The sequence below is a fragment of the Misgurnus anguillicaudatus genome, chromosome 11 (assembly GCF_027580225.2).
Source record: "Misgurnus anguillicaudatus chromosome 11, ASM2758022v2, whole genome shotgun sequence".
NCBI classification, from domain to species: Eukaryota; Metazoa; Chordata; class Actinopteri; order Cypriniformes; family Cobitidae; genus Misgurnus; species Misgurnus anguillicaudatus.
The window spans coordinates 8,119,159-8,136,523 of NC_073347.2; the positions used below are offsets into that span (position 1 = coordinate 8,119,159).

Consider the following 17,365-nt stretch of genomic DNA (forward strand, 5'->3'; position numbering starts at 1 on the left):
GCCCAAAATTGTTGCTAGGGGCGTGGCTTAATAGCTCTGGGATGATCCTGAGAGACTGATTGGGTGCCTGACTAAAATGAGCCCACCCCCTTGTCCCTACGAAGCTGTAATGCGAAGATATCCCATCAGGAACATTTTTATTCCCTTATATGGGCGTGTTTCCTGCCCCATTATAAGTCAATGGGAAATTTCGGGTGCCTCTTACACCCCAGGGGTACAACTTACACCCCAATGTGATGTATGTTCTTACAGAGACTACCACCCTCTTCAAATGTAGTAACCCACATGTTTCTACCAAATCCTCGAGCGGAGCTATGACCCGTCAAAGTTGGGCTCAATGTTAAGTCAATGGGATTTTTCGGGTGGTTTTTCGCCCCCCTTTCGGAAATCCTGCACCCGATCGCTTATAAAAGTCATAGCAGACGTGTCCTCAAAAAGACGGTCGTTTTGAGCCCTGTTTCGTTGGTCTACGACAAACCGTGCGGGACGAGTTACGCGCCGAAAAAGTGTCCAGATATAAGAATAAATAAAGATATAATAAGTATGAGCAATAATAATAGTGATGCCTTGCATAAATGCAAGCACCACTAATAACTAGATAGGTACATTTCCTGAAGAAAATGTGAGTGGTGCTTGCCGTGGCAAAATTCTGGGTAACATATATGATTATACTCCAAGCCAAAAGTAAAACGATCCAACTCCCGTGTCTCTACGATGTTCTGATGCGGAGATATAAGGCTATGTTTATCTGGTTGCTAGGGTACTGTATTTGGTTGCTAGGGAAAAAATGGCATCCACTAGTGATTACCCGCCGAGTCACAAGTCAAACGGTCCAACCCCCGTGTCTCTACGATGTTCTGATGCGGAGATGTAAGGCTTTGTTTACTCTGTTGCTAGGGTACTGTATTTGGTTGCTAGGGAAAAAAATGGCATCCACTAGTGATTACCCCCTGAATCACGAGTCAAACGGTCCAACCCCCGTGTCTCTACGATGTTCTGATGCGGAGATATAAGGCTTTGTTTACTCTGTTGCTAGGGTACTGTATTTGTTTGCTAGGGAAAAAAATGGCATCCACTAGTGATTACCCGCCGACTCACTAGTCAAACGGTCCAACCCCCGTGTCTCTACGATGTTCTGATGCGGAGATATATGGCTTTGTTTACTTTGTTGCTAGGGTACTGTATTTGGTTGCTAGGGAAAAAAATGGCATCCACTAGTGATTACCCGCCGAGTCACAAGTCAAACGGTCCAACCCCCGTGTCTCTACGATGTTCTGATGCGGAGATATAAGGCTTTGTTTACTCTGTTGCTAGGGTACTGTATTTGGTTGCTAGGGAAAAAATGGCATCCACTAGTGATTACCCTCCGAGTCACGAGTCAAACGGTCCAACCCCCGTGTCTCTACGATGTTCTGATGCGGAGATATAAGGCTTTGTTTACTCTGTTGCTAGGGTACTGTATTTGGTTGCTAGGGAAAAAATGGCATCCACTAGTGATTACCCGCCGGGTCACAAGTCAAACGGTCCAACCCCAGTGTCTCTACGATGTTCTGATGCGGAGATATAAGGCTTTGTTTACTCTGTTGCTAGGGTACTGTATGTGGTTGCTAGGGAAAAAATTGGCATCCACTAGTGATTACCCGCCGAGTCACAAGTCAAACGGTCCAATCCCCGTGTCTCTACGATGTTCTGATGCGGAGATATAAGGCTTTGTTTACTCTGTTGCTAGGGTACTGTATTTGGTTGCTAGGGGAAAAAATGGCATCCACTAGTGATTACCCGCCGAGTCACGAGTCAAACGGTCCAACCCCCGTGTCTCTACGATGTTCTGATGCGGAGATATAAGGCTTTGTTTACTCTGTTGCTAGGGTACTGTGTTTGGTTGCTAGGGAAAAAATGGCATCCACTAGGGATTACCCTCCAAGTCACGAGTCAAACGGTCCAACCCCCGTGTCTCTACGATGTTCTGATGCGGAGATATAAGGCTTTGTTTACTCTGTTGCTAGGGTACTGTATTTGGTTGCTAGGGAAAAAATTGGCATCCACTAGTGATTACCCTCCAAGTCACGAGTCAAACGGTCCAACCCCCGTGTCTCTACGATGTTCTGATGCGGAGATATAAGGCTTAGTTTATTCGGTTGCTAGGGTGCTCAAATTTGGTTGCTAGGGGCGTGGCTTGGGAGTGGCCAATTATGTGCCCAATTGTTACACCCCTAGTCACAAGTAAAACGGTCCAACCCCCGTGTCTCTACGATGTTGTGATGCCGAGATATAACTGTTTGAATTTTATGTTGCTAGGGTGCTCAAAAGTGGTTGCTAGGGGGCGTGGCTTAGTAAGTCTTTAAGGATCCTGAGAGACTGATTGGATGCCTGAGTAAAATGAGACCACCCCCATGTCTCTATGACACTGTGGTGCAAAGATATCCATCTGGGCATTTTATGATGGCAGTCTATGGGATAGGTTGCTAGGGTGCCCAAAATGGTTGCTAGGGTAACCTTACAACCCATTGTGGGGGACGTCCTGAAAGAGTCTAGCACCCTCTTCAAATGTTGTGACCCACATGGTTCTACGAAATCCTCGCTCGGACCTATGACCCGTCAAAGTTTTTCGCTATGTTAAGTCTATGGGATTTTCGCCCATTGACTTTGAATGGGAAATTTCGCGTGCCTCTTACACCCCTGGGGTACAGCTTACACCCCAATGTGATGTATGTTCTTACAGAGCCTACTACCCTCTTCAAATGTATTAACCCACATGTTTCTACAAAAATCTCGCTCGTACCTATGACCCGTCAAAGTTTTTGCAATGTTAAGTCTATGGGATTTTTCCCCATTGACTTTTAATTGGGGCACTTTTGGGCGCCTCTTACACCCCAGGGGTACAACTTACACCCCAATGTGATGTATGTTCTTACAGAGCCTACCACCCTCTTCAAATGTTGTAACCCACATGTTTCTACAAAATCCTCGAGCGGAGCTATGACTCGTCAAAGTTGGGCGCAATGTTAAGTCAATGGGATTTTTCGGGTGGTTTTTCGCCCCCCTTTCGGAAATCCTGCACCCGATCGCTTATAAAAGTCATAGCACACCTCTCCTCAATAAGCTGGTCGATTTGAGCCCTCTTTCATGGGTCTACGTCAAACCGTGCGGGACGAGTTAGGTGCCGAAAAAACGTGCAGATGTAAGAATAAAATATAATAATAATTTTTACAATAGTAATAGTGATGCCTTGCATAAATGCAAGCACCACTAATAATAATAATAAAAAGCCCAGTAACAACAGTACAGCGCATTTTCAATGCACTGTAATTACAACAATTCATGCAATGAATGCACTAACACTGCAAAAATAGGCCGGCATTCAGAAGGTTATGTAAAGAAATTAATATATAAAAATAAATGGTAATACTTTATAAGGTAAAAAAGGTTGTATTTGTTAACATTAGTTAATGGATTAACTAACATTAACTAACATTGATCAATAGCTCTGCAGCATTCATTAATTTTAAAGGGGACATTTCACAAGACTTTTTTAAGATGTAAAATAAATCTTTGGTGTCCCCAGAGTATGTATGTGAAGTCCTAGCTCAAAATATCATAATATATTATAGCATGTTAAAATTGCCACTTTGTAGGTGTGAGCAAAATGTGCCGTTTTTGGATGTGTCCTTTTAAATGCAAATGAGCTGATCTCTACACTAAATGGCAGTGTAGTGGTTGGGTAGTGCAGATAAGGGGCTGTATTATCCCCTTCTGACATCACAAGGAGAGACATTTCAATTAGCTATTTTTTCACATGCTTACAAAGAATGGTTTACCAAACTAAAAGTTACTGGGTTGATCTTTTCCACATTTTCTAGGTTGATAGAAGCACCAGGGACGCAATTATAGCACTTAAACACGGAAAAGGTCAGAATTTAATGATATGTCCACTTTAATTCATTATAATTTTATCATCCTAAGGCCGGAATACACTGCTCGATTTTTGGCTGTCCCAGACGAAAGATTACCACCGTGAAACAATCATGGCGATTTCTGTGATCGTGGCTCTTAATCGGTGGTCCTATGTCGTACAGTGAGAGAGGTTCAAAAATTGACATTTTCCCGGTCTTGCTTTCAAAGATAGCCTACGATAGTTTTCTGACAGTGTCAGAAATTCAGCATGATCAACGCAAAGTGTATTTGCTGCTACGACCTGCGTACCGGTATTTGTTTACCACTAGCGCAATGTCATCAGCATGTGTCATAGCCGTTGCAGCCTCCAATTCAAAAGGTGTCATCATCGTACAGTCTACATGCTTGTCGTACCCAATTTTAAACAACCCATGTCGCACAGCAGTGGCGGCTGGTCAGTAGGGGGCGCTGGGGCGCCGCCCCCCAAAGTTGGCCAGAAAAGAAAGCTACTTTAACAAAAAGTTAAATGTATAATGCAAAATGCAAATTAATACAAAATAAAATCGTTTAGTTGTACTATTTTACTGTTAGTCATGTTATAATTTATTTAAAAAAATTAAAAATCAAAACTGAGTTTGTTGTGTGTGTGTCATGTTTGTGTGTCTGGGGCGCACCCCTAATGAGTGTCTATGTAAGGCAAAAACACAAAATGACAAGAGTCTCCATTTATCTGCCTCCATGCGTTTATTACACAAGATAGTTTCAGATACACATAATTTAATTCAGATTTTTACACGTCTGTTGCTATTTTAATCGCAATAGTAGGCTATTTTGTGATTTGATTTGTTCATATTTGCCTGTTCAGCACAAAGTTTGTCTGTTTTATCGCCTCAGCTGTCTGTAACTGCGAGAAAAATAATTTATTAATCTGCTTCATGTGATGTTAAACATGTAAAGTGATGCACGGTCTCTGTTCATCTGTTCTCTCCACAAATAAATAAATACATTTGAACTTGAATGCTCGTCATGGTGCATGATTAAAAAATGAACAGGTGAACGAAAACAATTATTATCATTAAAACACGAAATGACGGATAATTGACTGTTGAGATGTTCAAATGTAATAGTCTAACGTAAACTCTGGTGTGTGTGTGTGTGTGTGTGTGTGTGTGTGTGTGTGTGTGTGTGTGTGTGCGCGCGCGCGCACGTGTGCGTGTTATACTCAGATTTACACATTCATAGTAAATTTATTTAATAATTTAATTGACTTCAACAGTAACATATTCAGCATTTTAGCTAAGCAGTAATTGTGAGGGTTTGCTGGACAGATGAACCCAAATGCAACGATGTCAGGGATAAACAGAAAACACTTTATTCTTTGACAAAACAAAACCCACGAGGGTGTACAAAACATGAAAACATATAACACTTGACTATGACTGGATACTAGACTAGACTGCAACACGACCACAAGAACAGAACACAATGAACCTGCACAGAACTAAAGATACACTGACATTAAATAGAAGAAAGCAAACAAGATAACGAGCGGGAACAGGTGATGGGAATAAGTGATAATTAACAATAAGCAGGAGAACGAGGGAGCGGGGACAAATGACAAGACACCGGAGGTACATGCCAAACACAAAAACAAGGCATGAACCTCCACACAAGGCCAGGGGCTGCCAGAACTCTGCCACCATGACAAAATACAAATATAACAAGACTTCAAGGCAGAGTCCTGACAGTAGCCCTCTCTCAAAGGACGCCACCTGGCGTCCAAAAAGGGAACACACAAGACAAGAACATGACAGATAATACACATGACAAGACTATGAACACATCAGACTATAAAATAACAAAAGGTGCAAAACAAAACTTATCAAACACACTGAAGTCCACAAGACACTCAAATCACAACAGTCCACGGGGGTTTGGGGCGAGGACGCAGCTGGGACTGCGCGGGCTGAATCGACCACGCGGGATGCGCGAGACGGGTCGGCGGCTCCGGCAGTGGCTGCGCGGACTGCGCGGGCTCCGGCTCTGGCTCAGGCTGCGCGGACTGCGCGGGCTCCGGCTCTGGCTGCGCGGACTGCGCGGGCTCCGGCTCTGGCTGCGCGGACTGCGCGGGCTCCGGCTGCGCGGACTGCGCGGGCTCCGGCTCTGGCTGCGCGGACTGCGCGGGCTCCGGCTCTGGCTGCGCGGACTGCGCGGGCTCCGGCTCTGGCTGCGCGGGCTCCGGCTCTGGCTGCGCGGACTGCGCGGGCTCCGGCTCTGGCTCTAGCTCAGCCATCCCGCGAGCTGCAGTAAACCTCACTGCGGCCAAGCCGAGGAACGGACCGAGCACGGCGGCAGACCTCTTAAGGAAAGGCTCTGGCATGGCGATGGTTCTCCAGAGCACGGAGTAGAAATGCTCACGACTCCTCCTGGTCAGCCAGTCCGGTATTGGGCATACTACCACAGGCAACAAAATGAAACCGGGAGGGGTAGCAAGTAACCCCGACACCGTTGCTGGGTTCAATTTTGGCAGGTTCATCTGTGAGGGTTTGCTGGACAGATGAACCCAAATGCAACGATGTCAGGGATAAACAGAAAACACTTTATTCTTTGACAAAACAAAACCCACGAGGGGGTACAAAACATGAAAACATATAACACTTGACTATGACTGGATACTAGACTAGACTGCAACACGACCACAAGAACAGAACACAATGAACCTGCACAGAACTTCTTCTTCTTTCTTCTTTGATTTTATGGCGGATTGCGAACCAACTTCCTAGGTGCATACCGCCACCTACTGTGGTGGAGTGTGAAGAGAATGAAGTAAAAAAAAATAAATAAATAAAAAAAAAATAAAAAAAATTATATTCTATTTTTTAATCCACTTATCCTGATAAATCTCATGATTGCATGTATCATTTCCCCTGCATTTAATCCGTTAGTTAATATTTCAGTTAATGTAAACTCTTGAATTCCCAGTGATTGCATTTCCTCCTTAAGACTTTGCCTTTCTCTTTCATATACCTTACATACCATCATTACATGTTCCACTGTTTCCTCTATTAAACATACTTCACATAACCCTGTATTATGTTTCCCTATTATATGTAAAGTGTGATTAAGATAAGAATGACCTGTTCGTAAATGAGTGAGGATAACTTGTTCCCTTCTACTTATATTATGGTTGATTTTAGATTTCTTAATACTCCTTTGAACTTTATGAAAATGTTGACCTGTTTGACATGAATCCCAGAATGTTTGCCATTTCCTATTACATAATTCTAAAATTAATTGTTTCCCTTCTGATCTACTAATTGAAATATTAATACTTGGTTCATCCATATTTAAACTATCTTTAGCCATTTTGTCTGCTTCTTCATTCCCTTGAACTCCCACATGTGCAGGTACCCATACAAAATTAGTTGTTATTCCCATTCGTTTAATACTATACAATGTAATCATGATTTCTATTAAAATGTCACTTCTATTTGTTTGCATTGATTGCAAGCTCAACAGAACAGCCATTGAGTCAGAGCATATTATTACTTTATCAGGTCTTATTTCATAAACCCATCCAAGTGCCATTAGAATTGCAACCATTTCTGCTGTATACACAGATGTGCCATCTGTTATTCTTCCAGCCTTCCTAATATCAAACTCTGGAACATAGAAAGCAGCTCCTGTTCTTCCAGTTTCTATGTTCTTTGATCCATCTGTATATACTTGAAGAAATGAATAATATGAATATTTAATATACTCTGCTACTAATGTTTTAACATTACCCACCTCTCCATTTTCTTTAATTTTCTCATGTATCTTTAAGTCTATTTCAGGTTGATCAAGTAACCAAGGTGGTATTGGAGACGTTACAATTATTGGAGCAAATACTTTCGTATCTAACCCAGTTTCATTAATCCATTTTTTAATTTTCCATGCAAAACCTTTACCTGGTGTATTCATAGTTTCCCAACTTTCCTTAAGTACTTCTTTTACAGGATGATCATTACTTTGTCCATTTAGATTAATCCAATATGCCATAGCTAGTTTTTCCCTTCTTATATACAGAGGCATTTCGGATGTTTCCACCTGCAATGCTGCATTTGGGGTTGTTTTAACTGCTCCTAAAATTATTCTTAAAGCTTTGGCTTGTATGATATCTAACTTTTTTAACATAGATACAGATGCCGATTCATACACAATACATCCATAATCTAGGACTGATCGCATGAGACCAACATATATATCTTTTAATGACTGCTTATCTGCACCCCAGTCTTGACCTGCGACACCTCTCATTAAATTCAGTATCTTACTGCACTTTTTTAAAATATATTCAATGTGATCTTTCCAGGTTAACTTATTGTCAAACCATATTCCCAAATACTTAAATCTGCACAGAACTAAAGATACACTGACATTAAATAGAAGAAAGCAAACAAGATAACGAGCGGGAACAGGTGATGGGAATAAGTGATAATTAACAATAAGCAGGAGAACGAGGGAGCGGGGACAAATGACAAGACACCGGAGGTACATGCCAAACACAAAAACAAGGCATGAACCTCCACACAAGGCCAGGGGCTGCCAGAACTCTGCCACCATGACAAAATACAAATATAACAAGACTTCAAGGCAGAGTCCTGACAGTAATGATATTCATCACCTGATAAACAGCTATTCACAGACCTGCATTACTACAGTAAAAGTTTAATTTCATGTTTGTATGCCCCCCAAATTTTTTAGCACCAGCTGCCACTGTCGCACAGTGTAATAAAGTAATGATCTTATAGGATGGCAAAAATCCTGCAGTGTATCCTGCGCATGACACATAAAAAAGTTGTAACTGTTAACATTAGTTAATGCGGAATTAACTAACATAAACAATTGTATTTAGATAACTGTAATTACTATGCACAGAGTTTTAAACAGCAAAAATTCAATGTTTATTTACGGTTAATGTCCTGTCTTACAACAGTAAGTGGGATATAAGTGTTAAGAAAAATATTGTAGTAACCAGTAGACATTATGCTACAAAATCTGTATGAATACCCTACAATCAAAAATGTATGTCTGTCATTACTTTGTGTGATAAGAGCGTGTCCAGAAGTGTTGAATGTAATCTGTGATGTAGCCATTACAGCCATTTATTACATAACATACCAGAGGCTTCAAAGAATGTGGCTATCATAAGATCTTTAGTCTTTTCCCCAATCTGGAATAAAGAAAAACATCTGACTGTACATCTTCAAGAGGAAGTGTTTCGGGCTGTCAACAGCGCTGTATGTATTGCCCAAAATGATTCATTTCAACATCTACCTACATCTGCAGCACTGCTTTACACACATGAGTGATGTCATACGGCCTCTCAAGGTCCCTCCTGCTGTTTCAGGAGATTCTCCGTGTGTGCACAACGTTCTGAACAAAGAAGCCGTACAGCTTTAATTTTTCCTTAATACTGACTCACAAACTCTTGAAAAGTACATTGCACTCCTGTCACAAAGTGCTGTGTTCGGTGTCTAGCACAAAACTGAGTTTGCACAACGCTCTTGGAACAATTTTTATATTTTTTTATATTCAGAATATATGCATATATTATAATTGTCCTGTTAATCCCATTATATGTTTTAGATGGCTTTTCTATGTATTTGATATTTATTTCATATTTAGATTATATCAATTAATCTATAATCATAAATTAAAGTACATCCAACTTCAAGATTTAGCCATTTATGGACATTATTTGTGTTACTCTTGTTTTCAATTATAGTGGGTTAGAATTTATGTATAATTGTTATGTCGATATTTTGTGCTCCTGTATAAATTGCTTTTTTATTTGTAAGGGGCTTTGGATAAAAACATCTGCTAAATTAGTAAATGTAAGTGCAAAAAAAATATTCAAAGCAATGATTAACAACAATAATCTAATTAGATTAAGAACATATAATAAAATATACAAAAATGTAAAAGTAAAAAATAAACAACACCATTCAAACAAAATAACAGATGAAACAAATCTTTCTTATTATTTTTAATAAAACATTTTGTGTTATCAGTGTCAAAGTTAGAAAATAGTTTTTACTGCCAATAGGAATAAAATTATTTATTTGAAAGATTCAGAAAACAAAAAATGTAGATTTTTTTCAGATATTTTTGGGGCTGCATGCTATACTGTAATATATTGTTACAGTGTTAAGTGATATACAGTATAATTCTCATTGGTTATAATTTAAATGGAGCAAAACATATAGGGAACAACTTCCAAACTACAACACCACACTGTAAAAAAATACTTTGCTGCCTTAAAATTTTTTGCTAAATCAACTCAGATTTACAAGTCATGTCAACAGAGATGAGTTGTTACAACTTATAAAATATAGTTGAGAAAAGTCAACTTAATTTTATAAGTTATAACAACACCTGTAGTAGTCAAGATAAATAATAGTAAGTTTTTACAGTGCATTTACCATAACCCTTCTCATTAAGAAAAATGTATTAACATACACTGTAAAAAAATGCAGTATGAAGTTATAACAACTTGGTTTTGCAAGTCAATTTAACCTACTATTTTAGGTTTTGACCTGTGATAAGTTGACATAATTTATTAGAAAAGTAGAAATGTTAAGGTAACATAAAAATATATGTTGATTGGACAAAATGCTACATTTTTTTACAGTGTATGAATATGTTATTTGTAAACATGAACAAACTGTTTTCTCCTACTATTTATAATAATAATAATTTAAATAGATAAGTTAATTGTTTATAGAAATATCACTGGTATTTATTAATTAATGTTGGTACACAGTCACACAGAAACAGCTTTTATGAAACATGGCACAGGTGAACTTTTTTAACTCAAATCAAAATCGGTTTGTTGATTTATTTTCTTATTTCTTTATCTGTATTATATTTCTTCATATAGCATGTCTATTGTACCTTTTGATTCACTATTCATTTGTTTTATTTATCATTGATTCATTTAGCACTTTATTACTTTATTATTCAAAACATATGAAATAGCCTAACATGAATTTAAGTTTATTTATTTTTAAATCCAAGCATTACATGATATACATTAATATTAGGTCGATGTTAAGACCCAGCTTAGAAAAAAGCCAAAACTTATTCGCCATCTTGTGGTTTAAATGTGTAACTACGCCTTATCTTTGACACTATACCTGCAATTCTCTCCGATAGTTGCTTTTCAGGTTGTCTTCTTCAGCATGTTTCAAGCAGATAACTTGTTAATAATACACCACATTATTATTATTATTATTAATTCAATTCTATTTTATTTTATTATTTTATTTTATTTTATTTTATTTTATTTTATTTTATTTTATTTTATTTTATTTTATTTTATTTTATTTTGTTATCAATACTAAACAGAAGTACAGAGCATCCTAATATCTGACTTAGGGTAAATTCATCAAACCCAATCTCACAAATCAGTGGTAGGGTTGATAGATTTTTCTCCTTTTTGACACTGTCTAGACAGCAACAATTCACTGGTACTTTTTTGCAAAAAAGTGCATCTTCAACCCATCCACGTCTGGTACCCTCCGTACATGCGTATGGTGCGTTTGCTCTTTCTTTTATGCAATTAATAAAAAATCTGATTTTGCACTACTGATGCAAAGCGGTCCAAAATCATTACCCATTTTGTTCATGCTAAAGACATCATGATTGTTTGGCATATAGTGCAAAAAAAAGGAACTAATGTATATTGTACTTGGTAGTATTTCATTCAGATCCAGGGCATAGCACATAAATCTTAACAGTTACGTCACATGACGTCTGCACTGTGAAAACAATCTGCAGTCTGTCCTTGCTCTCGCTCTTGTGGACTTTACGGATATGCACAAATGAAGGCCACGACCACAAGCCCACAATAAGTGCACCATTTAAGACAGGGCCACACATATCTGTGCATTCACATCTTTAAGTCCTAAACCATCATTTAATCAAAAAGTAGTAAATAAAAACTAACGCTAGTTTCAAAATCTTAAAGTAACAGTTCACCTTAAAGAAATTACAGTTTTGTCATGTATGGAAGCCGAAATGGAACCCACTACTATTATTTTGCTTGCTTGTTTTCTTATGAAAAAGATGTTTTCTCATTATCTAGACATAATCCAAATCTCATATTGTAATGTCTTGTCCATAATATTTAATGTATCTTCACCATCACCACAAGTGTAGCTAATATACTTAAAAGTTGGACGGTTGATGTTTGTGAATTTAGGAACCATCTCTTAAGTTATAATGTACACGTTTCTATCTTCAAAATGATTTAACAGTTTATTTTAATAAATATCAAATTTCTAATAAGTGTGCATTATATAAAAACTTTAATCACTTTAATCTTTTGGCAGGCCCACAAAATTATATGCATTGATTTTGGGGGGAAATGCAGAATTGATTTAGACTATTATACTATTGAGCAGATAGTACTACACTCTCATAGGTTAAAGAAAACATACAGTAATTTAAACAATAATGTAAAATGGTGCAAAGTATGTAATAAATTAACAGAAAATGAGGGAATCACAAAAAAATTATGCAATTTTAATTTTTAATAAAGTTTATTTAACTAAGTTCGGGAGAAGCATGGTCATGTGATCCAACCAATCAGTGCAAAGAGATGCCTATAAATGGCAGTCCCTCACTTCTGTCCCGTGACAGATTTTTTGCAGCATCCCTCCTCCACCCCATCACCTCACTCTCATCTAGATTCATTTTCACAGTTAAAGAGATTGGAGTACTCTGGGTTCGGGCTAAAATTCCGAGCTCGGAACCCTCTCCTCGGACCGCACGCCAAATATGCTTTATCTCATTCCTTATCGATTACATGTTAATGCGAACTTGAGAAACACTCATTTGTTTTGGCCATTCATTTACGTAACAACGGGATTTTAGAGGCCTGAAAATGTAAGCTTAAAAAATGTAAGCTTTAAAGTGCAATAAAAAAAACACAAACTACAAAAACTACAAAATGTGAATTTTTGAAAACATGGAAGCCATTTACAGGCATATTACGTTACATCATCTGACAATGCCTACTACTGGCCTGGCATCCCTAATAGAGTATTTTTATTTGTTTCAGTTGATCCGTTCATTTTGACAGCATTGTCGTCTGTTTACGAAAAATAAAAAGGATCAACTGTTTCTGTACACTGTTTTCGTGTAAACATATCCTAAGTCCATCCCTCACATCAGCTGCATGCTGTAAATTCTGAAGGCAAAGGGACCTGACATCCATGTGTTAAAAGTACATTTGAAAATGAATCAATAGGGTATTACCATAGAATTTTATAAGATAATATTTAATATAGTATATCGATCAGCTATGTCTAGCTCTCTCTCTCAAAGAGTTTTTCTCCCAGGAGTTTTTTCAGCCCCTTGGGGGTCAGCTGATGTTAGCTTAACTTCGAACTACGTTACATATAGGGCTGGGTATCGATTCAGATGTTTCAGATCGATTCGATTTCAATTCACAAGCTATCACATCGATTCGATTTCAATTCTCGAACCAATTTTCGATTCTCGACTGGATTTTTATACTTGATTCAACTCAATGAATATAGATTATATAGAATATTATATTATATTATAATATAGACTGAATGAATGAATGAGAGGCTCGCCTCTCGCTAATTGGTAACATCGCGCAAGGCAAGTTACCATCATTGGTGTTACCGTCTTCTCTAATGAGTACTTCTCCTAACCCTAACTTCCCGGACTCGGATCGATAAAAAGTACAGTGTGAGTGCGTGCACCTGGGGGAGTAGGTAGGGGTGACAATCGCGCTGGGGCATGGTTTGGTTTGGTTTGGATAATGTGAGTGCGCCCTTAAGCACTATTCCTTTAACTCAGTGGTTCTCAAACTGGGGGCCGGGGCCCCCAGGGGGGCTGCGAGATGGTGCCAGGGGGGCCCCAGTTTTATGACATTTTATAAAATACATTCATTTATCATGAATTCTGTGTAACTAAACCTAAAAAAGAATAAGCCAACTAACCAACTGCACTACTAGGTATAATTTAATATGTTTTGTTTAATTAAAATATTAAATTTTAGAACTGTTTTTGTCATAAATTTTCTTTCGGGGGCCGCAAAATAATGCACTGTACACAAGGGGGGCCGCACCCTGAAAAAGTTTGAGAACCACTGGTTTAACTGACCAACATAAAAGCATACAAACAAAACAAGATGAAAAAATTTTTAAGTTTATAAGTTTTATCATATTCATATTCATTATCTATTATTATATTTTCATTTTGTCAGGTATTGAAGATACAACGTCATGGATTCTTTATTAAAATGTATTAAAAATTAAACATAGATTAAGCTCCCCGTTTTGCGGATTCATAGATTTGACAAGTTAATTAATGCTATTATAGAAGTTTTGGGTGTTTTGAAAGAAGTTTATTTAAGCAGATTTCCATCACCCGAATTCCACCTTTTCTGTAGAATGACCAGTCTGTGAAAACCCATCTAAAGTCATTATTTTGAGATTTATTGTTTTCTATATAAAAATCATCCTACATTATGTAAAGACCATTATGTGAAAATATAACCTTGATATTTTTAAAGTAATGTGGACTTTTAATAGTCTGTTTGTCAGTCACACAGAACGTGGACGGTTGTGTATAAGTCCTCACAGTTGCGCAGATGCCACGCTCCACAGGCTAAAGGAAGTGCCCATGCATCCCTCTTCATCCTAGCCAAGGGAAACTCGCATTCTGGCTCAAGCTGAGATAACACAGCCAATACACAGCCAACAAACCTGCTGCTGAGTCACACAACGTGTGTAAATAACATTAATGTGCTACCCCAGTCACCCAGAGAGAGAGGCCTGACCTTCACATGCATTTGACATAGCAACACACAGTCACGTTCAACGCTATGTTTATTTCGATCGTTTAGAATTTCAAAGATGTTTATGGTGAATTTCACCAGATGCAGATGCATGCCGTGTTCCCGTGCGGATGCATGTCCTTTAAATATATTCTGAGTAAAGAACATCATTTATAAAAGGCCATTGTATGATTTAGTTCTTGCATTAGAAGTCAATCCTAACATGATACGACGTTAATGTCATGAAAGAATCCAGTGTTTATAATTTATTCAAGCTATGCTAGACATTTCATCCTTGACAAAGTCTATTCACACTGTGGGTGCAGAAGGAGCTTCCTATTGGCTTCTATGTTCCCCACCTCCATGTTTATCTCAGTCCCTCTTTCATCCTTTCTCACGCATGTAGTACTGAAATGAAGTGTTCGATCTCTGACAGAATGATTTGGTTAAACAACACACTTCAAAAGGAAACAAATTAACCAAAACCCATTTTCTCACACCAGATTCTGTTTTTGTGTTCTTCTATATATTTGTTTAATCATTTAAACACTGTCATTATCTCAAAAACTTATTGCTATGTCCTAAACGTGATGTTTTATTATATTTTCTACAGTGTATTCTTGCTATGGTGAAACGTGGCCCACACAAAACGGCAACTATTAGACAACAGTCACATTTTTGATCAGAAGAGCAAGTGTGATTTATGATAGGGAAAGACGTTACAGCTTCAATATGTTGTTTTGATCATGCTAAATCAAAATGTATATTATTATATGCCTTGTCCTGGAAAAATACATTGGCTGCATGTGTTCAGGGTCAAGATTATATTCTCTAATGACCCCAAGGTGAGAGATCCCATGGTAAGTGAGGAAAAATGAGCTCATACCTTGGTGAAGGGAATCCTCTGCGCCCGCGAACTCCCCACCGCCACCGTCGTCCGGAGTTTTGCGTTTCTTCGACATAATATGACGCCTTCTCTTTTGTCTCTTTGTTCTTGGCTCAAAACTGAGATGCGAATGAGGACGAGAAACACTCGGCTGTCTGGGCAAGCACATAAAATTAGCGGGAAGCTGACTGTCGAAAGCTTTACAAAGCGCGAGCCCCATTCATTCAGCCATTCAGTCTCCAATTCGCTCCGGCACCAGATCAACGCAAAGAGAGCAAAAGTTAGCAAGGTGCACCTGGGTACCGGTGATGCTGTTCGTAAAGCAATCAGTCTGTATTTTATAAAAAGAGTAAACGCGATAATGCCATCCAGAAATGTAGGCTTTGGGATAAAGCAAACAAATGCGCAGGGATTTTCCTCTGACAAATGAGAGATGTTGCTACGAAAGTGATTTGGGAATCACGTGTGCCCGGGATTATACTGAAGCAGAAAAGTACGCGTCTTGACTTTGCGAGTCAAATCGCGCTCGTCCATTCGCAGAGGCACGAACACCCACGATGTTAACCGTTTTGTTCTGATACGCAGTAACATTTTGCAAACGAGAGTAAACGAGCGATGGATTAACTGCATTTAGGTAATGTAGCTATGTCCAACTTTCTGTCAGTTCTGATGGTTTGTCGCGACCTGCAACAAGTCACCGTTTTAGTCACCGTCTCTGTTACTAAAGTCAACGCAAGCGCCATCAGAACATTTCTTTATTTCCATTTATTCCCAAATTTCAGAAAGCCCCTGCTCACAAAATATCGGGTGGATGGAGAACCGCACTGTACCTTTGCTCTTATACAGAAATCATCCATCCATCGATGCATTAGCGACGTTTGTCTTACGTTGATCACGTTCTTCTCAAAACTTCTTAATCCGGTTGCTAGGGAACCGCGGAGCGCCCAAACGTTCATGGTTTTTGCGCTCTCGAGCTTAAAGTGACCTAAACCTGGAGTGAGGTACTCGCAGTAGTTTAACGTTTATCGAGCGTAAACTGTCTGTGTGTGTTTTGGTGGCGCGAAAGAGTTTAAGAGTTGTGTGTAAATAAAGGCTCCATCAGCAGCAGCATCATCAGCGCTACAGCGGTTCCATTCAACGGGCAAATGACGTCAGCAGCCTCCTCCGCAAATGCTGCCAAGGCTACAGTTTAGATTGAACCAAATTATAAACTCGCGCGCTTTACGCAAGCAACGCATACGTGGACGTGTCTCGGTTGTCTGCACGATCCACGTGTGCTGGATCCAGACTTGGGTTTTAACTTAAATCAGACAATGAATAACGTTCATCCAGTCCTGCAGTTCTTTTCAGCATGCATTCCCCTGCTTTCTCACCAAACATTTTTCATGATTTTTTGATTACATGTTTCTTTTTATATTCAAGAAAGCAGAGTATATTGAAATATAAGGGGTGATTTCCCAGACAGGGCTTATTTTAGCCCCAGACTAAAATGCATTTTTGAGCTGCCCTAATTTAAAAACATCTTGCACTGACGTATCTTAACATACAACATCAATGTTACTATTTTGTCTCAAGATGAACACCTGTATTGTTTTTTGTATGTTTGTATAAACAACTTAAATGTCCTAAATATAACTAGTCCTGGATTAATCTAAACCCTGTTTGGGAAACTGTCCTATAGTGTATTCCATACAGACACCCATACATGAGCTTTGGAAATCACT

At 38.8% G+C, this 17,365-nt stretch overlaps 1 protein-coding gene across 2 annotated transcripts in view; it reads right to left on the minus strand.

Annotated features, from left to right (window-relative positions):
• Positions 1 to 16,713, minus strand: part of pde10a (phosphodiesterase 10A) — a 137,379-nt gene extending 120,666 nt beyond the window's left edge. The window contains exon 1 of one of the 2 annotated variants that reach the window (XM_073872959.1): positions 15,642 to 16,713. In XM_073872959.1, coding sequence (XP_073729060.1) covers positions 15,642 to 15,861 — 220 coding nt within the window. In that variant the 5' untranslated portion in view covers positions 15,862 to 16,713. The remainder of the gene's footprint in view (positions 1 to 15,641) is intronic. The other variant, XM_073872960.1, reaches the window with a different exon arrangement.
• Between the last annotated feature and the right edge of the window lie 652 nt (positions 16,714 to 17,365).